This window comes from Heterocephalus glaber, unplaced genomic scaffold (genome assembly GCF_053883595.1).
Source record: "Heterocephalus glaber isolate CG9 unplaced genomic scaffold, H.glaber_assembly_v1.0 deba00001452, whole genome shotgun sequence".
NCBI lineage: Eukaryota > Metazoa > Chordata > Mammalia > Rodentia > Bathyergidae > Heterocephalus > Heterocephalus glaber.
Genome location: NW_028258302.1, coordinates 26,209,426 through 26,220,168, shown reverse-complemented (window position 1 = coordinate 26,220,168; position 10,743 = coordinate 26,209,426). Strand labels below are relative to the sequence as shown.

Genomic DNA, 10,743 nt, shown 5'->3' with positions numbered 1-10,743 from the left:
TGCTGTCACTGACCCTCAATGGCCACCGGCCTGTGTGCTGAGGGGCCCTCCTCTGTGGCCATTGAGAGGGAGGGCCTAAATTTTATATTTTATATACATTTAAATACAAAATTAGAGTAAATATTCAATTGACATATTTAACAAATTTGAAGTACATTTGGCGCAATTTGGGTATATGAATCTACTTGTTTGGCTGTAAATTATGTGAAATCTGAATATAGATAAAATATTGTTGATGAAGCCAGAGTGGTGGTGATCCCTGTGAGGCCAGCCTGGGCAACTGAGCTGCATGCTGTCTTGAAACAAAAAACAGGGCTGGGGATGTTGCCCAGTGGTTCAGCACCCCTGCGTTCATTCCCAGTAATGCAAGAGGAAAACAGTTGCTGGGCATGGTGTGGGGGTACTGAGGATTGAACCCAGGGCCTTCCCACTGAGCTACATCTTCAGCACTCTTAAAAAATTTTTACAGCTGGGTGTGGAGGTGCATGTCTCTAACCCCAGCACTCTGGGAGACTGAGGGAGGAGGATCATCTTGAGTTTGAAGCCAGCCTGGGCTACATAGCAAGACCCTGCTTAAGAAAAAAATGTTTTTTGAGACAGAGTCTAAGTCTCCAAGTTCTCCAGCCTGGGCTTGAACTTCCGATCCTCCTGCCTCAGCCTCCCAGAGTGCTAGGGTGACAGGTGCATGACACCACACCTGGCTCAGTGTCCAAATGAGGATGTGCTAGTAAGTGTAAAATGCATGTCGGGTTTTGAAGACTTAGTATGAAAACAAAAAATAGAGAATATCAGTTAAGCCAGGGACTTAGCTCAGTGGTGCCGCTGCCTGCCTCGCAAGCGCAAGGTCCTGAGCTCGATCCCCGGTACCAAAAGGAAAGAAAGAAAATATCAGTTAATATTTTCATATTGATCCAGGTTTGGATAGCTGGTTAAATCAGTCAGCTCACCTGGCTCTTCCGATGTCCCCTGTGGCTGTCAGCAACTAGAGTTGCTCACGCGCCGGCGGACACTATTACTGAGCAGCACGGCAGCAGAGTATATGCCAGGGACGACACTGTCCTCCCGCCGAGCGCTCCAGTCAGGACGCTGGTGCCCCGCGAGCGTCCTCCCGGCGGGGGCTGTGGGGGCGAAGGAGGTGATGCTTGTGGGGGCTTCTCGCCAGGAGCTGAAGAAAGACCGGAAGGAGGAGGAACATCGATCTGAGAAGAAACCCCAGCCACAGCCAGAGCCCGAGGTGCCTGGGCCGACGCGGGTGCAACTCCATCAGCTGCCACTGCCGCAGCCGCATCCAGGGCCAGGGAGACAGAACACCTGGCCTCAGTGCTCCCTCCAGCCCAACCTCCAGGCGGGGCAGCCCCCCTGTAGGGGCCGCAGACCCCAAGCCTGGCCGCCCATCCTCCCCAGCCCTGGTCAGTGGGGTGCGGGGTCCCAGCTTCCCTGCCTCTGGTGGGCTCCTGGGAGAAGGCTGAGCCCTCCGCGGGGTGAAGGGCAAGGCCTCAGGAGGCAGAGGGGCGGGACAGGCAGGGGCGGGGCTTCCCGCGCACCCTCTGAGACTCCTCTGACCCTGGTCTGGCCCCCCGCACCTCGGCTCTCTGTGGCATTCAGTCACTGTGCTTGTTTCTGTCACCAGGCCTCAGGAACCCATGCCAGCCTGGACCTGCCAAAAATACCGGGTACTCGAGACTCACTGTGAGGCGGGGGCAGCAGGACAGGCAGCGTGGCTGCAGTGCGTTGGGGACGGAACCCGGGGCTCGCTACCACTGAGCTGCATCCTTACCCTCAGAGCCTTGCTAAGTTGCCCCTTGGCCTCAAACTTGTGCTCCCCCCGCCTTGCGCAGGGCTGGGAATCCTGGTGTGTGACACTGTGTCTGGCAGGCTAGTAGTATTCGTTACAGCACTGGGGATTGAACACAGGTTCCTGGGCACCTAGCTACACCCCTTCTGCTCCCCCTTTTTACTCTGAAACAGGATCACAGTCATTGCATTGTCCAGGCTGGGTTTGAACTTGGGATCTTCCTGCCTCAGCCTTGCAGAGTGCTGCCATGACAGGGGTGCACCTGCATGCCCCACTAGGATGGTAACTCTCAGTGAGTCTCAAGTGGTACAGGCTTTGGAGAGGTCTAGGCCTCAGGGACTGCGTCCTGTGTCTCGAGGGCAGCACTTAGGGTGCTGAGATGTACAGCAGAACCCCGGCTGTTTTGGATCCAGACCTCTGCAGCAGCATCAGGCAGGTAACTCAGAGCTGGCCTTGGGGCTCCTAAAGCCAGGAGCATTGTTTCTATTTTGCTTTATGCTCTTCAGAGCTTTCCTAGCTGTTTTTAACCCATCACTTATTTTTTCACTTTAGTTCTTTCCAATTGGAGGGTTAGTTCTGATTCCTCCTGTGACCACGGTGTGTCCGCCTGCACTTCCTGGCTCTCAGAGGCCAAGCTGTCCTGTCTTTGCCCCACCTCCACGGTGCCTGTGATCTTAGCAACTAAAGTCAAGGAGGAGGCAGCTCGGCCAGGGTTTGCTTGAGAGAGACATGTCCGAAGTGTGAAAGGCAGCAGAATTGGCAAGCAGTTGGTCCACAACCAGAACTAGACCATTCTCACCGGGGTGCAGTGCCTCAGGACAGAGGCTTGAGTGGCTCCAGGCTGGTTATTTCGGCCCCAAAATAGAGCGCACAAGGCTCCAAGGGGTCAAGGGCTCAGTTAAAGTCTCAAGGGAGATAACTTTTCTTTGTTGAGCTGTCTGGATGTTATTTTTCACATGCTCCCTAAGTTCCATATCTAAAGTTCTTGTTTGTGCAAAGCAATGATTATTTAACTATCTTTTGCAGCATTTATTTCAGCACTGCAGGCCAGCCTAGGCCGAAAGCCATTACTACCTTTACTACCTTTCCCAAAGTAATTGAAGCACAGATCTCCTTTTCCAGGCTTTGCTTCCCGTTTGGACTTCCTTATCTTGATGCGAGGTGCACTGTGTCATAGTTTCTTTTTTTTTTCTTTTTTCCTTTTTATTCTGAGTAGCCTCACTGAGCAGGTGATTGCTTGTGGTTCAAACCCCACATTGGGAACCAATTGCCAGAGACCCCTGTAGTCAGGTTCCAGTCCCTACCTGCCAGTATGCGATGCAGGCCTGAGAAAAAAATACATTAAGAGACAGAACTAGGGGAGAAAGTGGGGGCCAGGGCCACCAATGCTGGTGCAACCGACAAAGGCCCTGGCCAGTCCTAGGCACTGGCTTTTACTTTTTTGTGGTGTACCTTGGACCAAACTCAGGACCTTACATTTGCAAGGCAGGGGCGGCAACACTGAGCTAAATCCCCGGCCCTAGGCACTGGCTTTTATTGGCAATCAATTGAGGTAAAGGCAAGCTGAGCTCAGTTTGTATGGAAATTAATGTGAAATGGCTCATAAAGGACAAGACAAAGCACTGTCAAATTAGGAACAGAATACACAAAATATATGATTGTTATTCAAACACTGTCCTAGTCTGAAGGTTTTAGTTGTAGAGACGGAACTTGGGTGTGAGTTACTCTGACCTGGGCACGCAGGCTTCAGGTGGACTCACTGCTATAAACAAGCCAGTGTTGGGGCTAACTCTTCACAGCCTGCCTCAGGCATGATCAGTATCACACACCCTGCAGGGTGCAGGAGGAGGTCTCGGTTGCTCTCTTTCCCCAGCCAGAGGGTTCAGCAGGCCCTGAACAGCAGCATGGAGATGCTCACTCAGTTGGCTCCTGTCCCTTCCTCTTCTCAGTCAACCGATTATATTCAGCAGTGGTGACCCAGATGTGGACTGCAGGACCCCGGCCGTCATCTCCAAGAACGGAGGAGCAGCCATGCTGACCACCGGCAGGGGGCGCCCACAGAGCCCTCTCTCTGGGAATTGCTGTCTGCAGTAAAGTGTGGCTCCTGGGGCCTAGGCTCTCACCAGCTTCCTGGGGTATGACCCACGGGAGACAGGGAGTGGAAGGCAATTCCGTGCGTCTTTATTTTTCAAGACAGGGTCTCACTGTGTAGCCCAGGCTGGGCTTGTATTCACAGCAATCTTCCTGCCTCAGCCCCCTAAGTCTTGGGATCACAGCACCACCACTTCCAGCAATTCCTTGCTTTTGCCAAGGGTGCAAGTCAGCCCTGGGCCTCCTGAGCCTGCATTTCCTGCTGTTGCTCCTGCCCTTGATCTGTAGCCACAGCTTGTCGGGGGTCCTGACAGTCACTGGGGTGTCACCCCACTCCCCCAGCCTGTTCGAGGGGGTGTCATGCCTGAGCAGCCTGGCAGCAGAGAGGCAGCTGGTGGGCAGTGGAGGAGCACAGCTGGGCAGGAGGCCACCTCAATGCACTTTTGAGGCAAGCGTGCTATTCACAGTACAGCCCTCAGGGACGTGCTACAGAATTCAGCAATGCAGACAGCCAGATGTTGACGTGAATGGCATTGGATGTAAGTTCAAGAGTGGTGTACACTGCCAACCTGACAGAACTCTAGCTGTTTTCTCTGAAGAGGAGCTACCCTTTAGATCCTAACATTCCCTTGACCTGCATGGGAGAGCTGGTACCAGAAGCTTTGAAGGAAAACTGAAGTGGAAACTACCAGACAATTCTTGAGAGTGTATGCAGCTTCTGAAACGATCTCTTCTAAGGACAATGTTGAAGAATTTCTGGGACCTGTCTTTCAAGCACAAATTTGATGCACATTCAAAGCCAAAGTGCTGTTCATGGAACAGGCCTCCTAGAGATGTGCTACAGAAAATCAGCAATGCAGAGAGCCAGATTGTGATGTGAATGATATTGGATGTAAGTCCAAGAGTGCAGTGCACTGTCAAACTCACAGAGGCCTAGCTGCTTTCTCTGAGAAGGAACTGCACTTTATATCCTAACCTTCCATCGACTTGCATGGGAGAGCTGGCACTAGAAGAGTGCTTGAATGAGAAAAAGAATTGCAAACTACCAGACAATTCTCGAGAGTGCATGTAGCTTCTAACGTCAAGTTCTTCTAAGGACAATGTTGAAGAATTTCCGGGACCGGTCTTTCAGTGGAACCACAATGCACTTTCTAGGCCAATGTGCTGTTCATGGTACAGGCCTCTTAGAGATGTGCTACAGAAATCAGCAATGCAGAGAGCTAGATTTTGATGTGAATGGTATTGGATGTAAGTGTAAGGGTGGAGTACACTGTCACACTGACAGACCTCTAGCTGCTTTGTCTGAGAAGGAACTTCACTGTTTATCCTAACCTTCCTTTGTCCCTCATGGGAGAGCTGGCACTAGAAGAACGCTTGAATGAAAACTGAAGTGCAAACTGCCAGAACATTCTGAACAGTGTGTTGAGATTCTAACAGCCAGTTCATCTTTGGAGAAAGTTGAGGACTTTCCAGCACCTGTCTTTCGGCAGAAGCTCAATGCACCTACTAGACCAAAGTACTAGACAAAGTACCTACTAGACAAAGTACTGTTCACACCTCTTAGAGGTGTGCTACAAAAATCAGCAATGCAGAGAGCCTGAATGTGACATGAATGGTATTGGATGCAATTCCAAGACTGCAGCGCACTAACTCACACAGCTCGACCTACTTTCTCTGAGAAGGAAATGCACTTTGTATCTTAACCTTCCATTGACATACGTGGGAGTGCTGGTGCTAGAAGTATGCTTCAATGTAAACTGAAGTGCCAACAGCCAGGCCCTTGTGAAGAGTGTGTTTGGTTTCTAACATCAAGGTGTTCTTTGGACAAAGTGGAGGAATTTCCGGGACCTGTCTTTCATCAGAGCTTCCATGCACTTTCTAGGCCAAAATGCTATTCACAGTACAGGCCTGCTAGAGATGTGCTACAGAAATCAGCAGTGCAGAGAGCCCAATTGTGATGTGGATGGTATTGGATGTAACTCCAAGAGTGGAGTGCAGTTCCAACCTGACAAAGCTCTAGCTGCTTTCTCTGAGAAGGACCTGCACTTTATATGATACCCTTCAACTGTGTTCCTGAGATGGCCATAGAATTATGCTTGAATAAAAACTGAAGTGCTTATCCCGGACCATCCTGAAAGGTGTGTTTGGATTCTAAAATCAAGTTGTTCTTAGGACAAAGTGGAGGACTTTAAAGGATGTGTCTTTCAGCAGAAGTTCAAGGAAATGCTAGGACGGGTACAGCCCCCAGAGAGATGTTTTACAGAAATCAGCAAGGGAGACAGCCAAATTGCCATGTGTATGACATTGGATGAAAGTCCCAGAGTGGAGTGCACTGCAAAACGGACAGAGCTGGAGCTGCTTTCTCTGAGAAGGAACTGCACTTTAAATCATGACCGTCCTTTGACTTGCATGGGAGAGCTGGGGAGAGAAGAACACTTGACTAAGAACTGAAGTTCAAACTGCTTTACCATTCTGAAGAGTGTGTTTGGCTACTAACATCACGTTCTACTTTAACAATGTGGAGCTTTTTCCAAGACCTGTCTTTCGGCAGAAACTCAATGCATATTCTGGGCCAAAGTGGTACTCACATGCAGGCCTCACACAATTGTGCTACAGAAATAAGCAATGCCCAGAGCCAGAATGTGATGTGAGTGATATTGATATTGGATGCAAGTCCAAGAGTGGAGTGCAGTGACAAACTGACAGAGCTCTAAGCTGCTTTCTCTGAGAAGGAACTGCACTTTATATCTTAATCTTCCTTTGACTTTCATGGGAGAGATGGCCCGAGAAAAATGCTGGAATGAAACTTGAAATACAAACTGCTGGACCATTCTGAAGTGTGTGCTTGGCTTCTAACATCAAGTTCTTCTTGAGACAAAGGTGAGGACTTTCCAGAACCTGTCTTTCAGTAGAACTTCAGTGTACATTCTAGGCCAAAGTGCTATTCACAGTACACGCTTCATAGAAATGTGCTGGAGAAATCAGCAATGAAGACAGCCAGGTTGTGATGTAAATGGTATTGGAAATAACTCCAATAGTCGAGTGCACTGCCAAACTCACCGAACTTTAGATGCTTTCTCTGAAAAGCAGCCGCACTTTATATCCTACCCTTCCATTGACTTGCATGGGAGAGCTGGCGTTAGAAGAATGCTTGAATGAAACCTGAAGTGCAAACTGCCGGACCATTCTGAATAGTGTTTTTCACTTCTAACATCAATTTCATCTCAGTACAAAGGTGAGAGCTTTCAAGGACCTGCCTTTCAGCAAAACCTCAATGCACTTTCTAGGCCAAAGTGCTATTCATGGTACAGTCTATATAGAGATGTGCTACAGAATTCAGCAAAGCAGAAAGTCAGATTGTGATTTGAATTGTATTTCATGCAACTCATAGAGTGGAATGCAGTGCCAAATGACAGAGTTGTAACAGCTTTCTCTGAGAAAGAACTGCACTTTATATCATAACTTTCCATCATCTTGCCTGGGAGAGCAGCCACTAGAAAAATTCTTGAAAGAAAATGAAGTGCAAACTGCCAAACCATTCTGGAGTGTGTTTGGCTTCTAACATCAAGTTCTTCTTAGGACAGGCATGAGGACTTTCCAGGACCTGCTTTTCAGCAGTACTTCAATGCAGTTTCTAGGCCAAAGTGTTATTTATGGCACAGGCCTCATAGAGATGTGCTACAGAAATCAGCAATGCAGAGATCCGGATTGTGATATGAATGGTATTGGATGTAACTGCGAGAGTGGAGTGCACTGACTCAGTAACAGAGCTCTAGCTGCTTTCACTCAGAAGGAACTACACTTTTCATCATAACCTGTTGACTTGCATGGGAGAGCTGTGGCTCTAAGAATGCTTGAATGAAAACTGCAATGCCAACTGCAGAATCATTCTGAAAAGTGTGTTTGACTTCTAACATCAATTTCTTAGGACAAAGTTGAGGACTTTTCATGATCTTTCTCTGAGCAGAACTACATGCCCATTTCTGAGCCTCTATGGTTTTCACAGTACCAGGCTCAAAGAGGTGCTGCAGATATTTGCACACCAGATTGTCACACCACAGCTTCCAAACAAGTTAAGGCTCCTGGGGCATGCCTCAGCTCCCAGCATAGAGGAAGTATACAGGAAAGTGTGCCATGGCTCAGAGCCCAGAGGAGTGCTCCAGATTGGCATGTCACGGCTCTCAGGCTAAACGAGCATTCCGAGTCGGCATGCCACAGGAGGTGAGTCACGTGGGCGCCAGGAAGACACACCCACACTACACCCCCCCAACTCCCATGTCAAAATGAGAAGACAGGTAAACAAGCCACAGAACGAGACTTCCAGATCACCCACAGCAACCCCAAAAGGAAACAAGATGGAACACTCTGATACCCAAACACCTGGACTCCCTGAACTAGCAATGAAAGAGGATCTGGAAAAAATGAAATCAGAAATAATTTCTCACATAACAGCAGAGACTTTGCCCATACTGCAGGACATGCTTAATAAATCTAGAGAGGATAAAAATAAACAAATAGAAGAGCTGAGAAACATGATGGAGTGCCAACGTAGGAAACACATTGAATCTATAAAACAGATGCAAACAGATTTCTAGGAGATTAAAACTCCATTTAAAGTCTATGCAGCAGAATGAGCCAATGTGAAGACAGAATTTCAGATATAGAAGATAAGATTGCAATTAGTGACCAGGAAATTTAAAAATTCTTTAAAATTGTAAGAGACCATGAGAAACCAATCCAGAAGCTGCTAGATGATGCAAAGAAAAATAACATAAGACTGATTGGAGTCAATGAAGAAACAAGAGAGAGTGCAGGGAGCATAAAATAACTGTTTAAAGAAGTGATGGCAGAAAACTTCCCAAGCATGGGAAAAGACTTTGACATACAGATAAGAGAGGCATATAGAACTTCAACTAGCCTTGTTAAAAAAAAAAACTACACATAGTCATGTAATGGCTAAGATTCCAGAAACCCAACAGAGGAACAAAACTCTACAAGTAGAGAAGAGAAACAAATCACATACAAAGGAAAGCCCCTCAGAATCACAGCAGATTTCTCAGTGCAAACCCTCGAGGCAAGAACAGCTTGGAGTGATGTGTTTCAAGCCCTAAAGTACAACAAGCTCCAACCCAGATGTACCCTGCAAAACTATCTTTCAAAATTGTTTGGGAAATAAGATACATTCATGACAAAGAAAACCTTAGGAACTTCATGAATACCAAACCAGCACTCCAAAAAATTTTAGACTAAATCCTAGGAAAAGACAATGAGGATCACAACCCCAGGAAGCTCAGCAGAATGAATCTGCCAGACATGACAAGAAATTAAAAGCAAAAGGGGAGGATCAAACAAAAAGAAAATATCATGACAATGATAACTCAATACATATCAGTTATAAACATCAATGTTGATTGTCTCAACTCACCAATCAAAAGAAATAGACTGGCAGAATGGGTCAAGAAGCAAGATCCAACAATATGTTGCATAAAAGAAACACAATTCAAAAAGAAACTCATAGACTGAAAATTAAAGGGTGGAAAACAATACTTCATGTGACAGGAACCAAAAAAAAATCAGAAGTAGCTATCCACTTTGCAGACCAAGTGCATTTCAAATTCACAATGATAGAGAGACAAAGAAGGACACAATATCCTTGTAAAGGGAACAATCCAAGAGGAAGAGATGACAATCAAAAATATCTATGCACCAAACACTAGTGCATCCAACTATATAACACAAATACTAATGGAAATGAAAAATCATATAAGCACTAATACAATAGTAGTGGGGGACCTCAGTACCCCACTGTCAAAAATAGATCAACTAGACAAAAAATAAGTAATCAAGTACTAGAACTCAATCGAGCTCTTGAACAAACAACATGTTTACAGAGTGTTCCACATCACAAAATCAGAATACATATTCTTCTCAGCTGCACATGGGTCATTCTCCAAAATAGACCACATACTCACTCATAGACCATATTTAGGTAAGTCCAAAGGAATTGAAGTTATCCCCTGCATATTATCAGACCATAGTGTGATGAAATTGGAGATCAACAGCAAAGGAAACTGCAAAAACTTCATGAACACATGGAATTTGAACAACACACTTCTGAATAACCAATGGGTCACAGAGGAACTTAAAGAAGAAATCAGACAGTTCCTTCAAATAAATGACAATGGCAATACAACATATCAGAATCTATGGGGCACAATATGAGGGAAACGCATAGTATAATGAGTGAATAATCATTTTAGGAAAACAGAGCATGCCCAATTAAACAACCTGATGCTGACCCCCAAGCTTCTAGAAAAAGAAGAGCAGGGCAACCCCAAAGCTCATACAAGGGAGGAAACTGTAAAGATCAGGGAAGAAATCAAATCAATGGAGACTAAGAAAACAATACAAAAAAAATCAATGAAGCCAAGAGCTAGTTATTCGAAAGCATCAAAAAAATTGACAAACAGTTAGCCAACCTTATCAGAAAAAGGAAAGAGAAGGACCAAATCCATGCAATTAGGAATGAAAAGGGTGAAATTAAAACAGACCCAGCAGAAATCCAGAGGATCATCAATGCCTACTTCCAGAACCTATAAGCCAATAAGATGGAAAACACAGAAGAAATGGGCAGATTCCTAGACACGTATGAATTACCAAGGTTGAATGAAGAAGACCTAAAAATTCTAAACAACCCAATATCAATGAAATTGAAAATGTAATTCAAAACTTAATCAAGAAAAGGCCAGGTCCTGATAGCTCCACTGCTGAATTCTACAAGACATTTGGAGAAGAACTACTGCCACTACTATTTAAACTCTTCAGTGAAATTGAAAGGGAACCAATACTCCCAAATT

General features: G+C 46.2%; 1 protein-coding gene across 1 annotated transcript in view; it reads right to left on the bottom strand.

Moving 5' to 3' along the window:
• Lrrc38 (leucine rich repeat containing 38) overlaps positions 1-10,743 on the bottom strand; it is a 71,777-nt gene that overhangs the window by 6,280 nt on the left and 54,754 nt on the right. The window contains exon 2 of the mRNA XM_087215758.1: positions 948-1,165. Within this exon, the coding sequence (XP_087071884.1) occupies positions 993-1,165 (173 nt within the window). The 3' untranslated portion in view covers positions 948-992. The remainder of the gene's footprint in view (positions 1-947; positions 1,166-10,743) is intronic.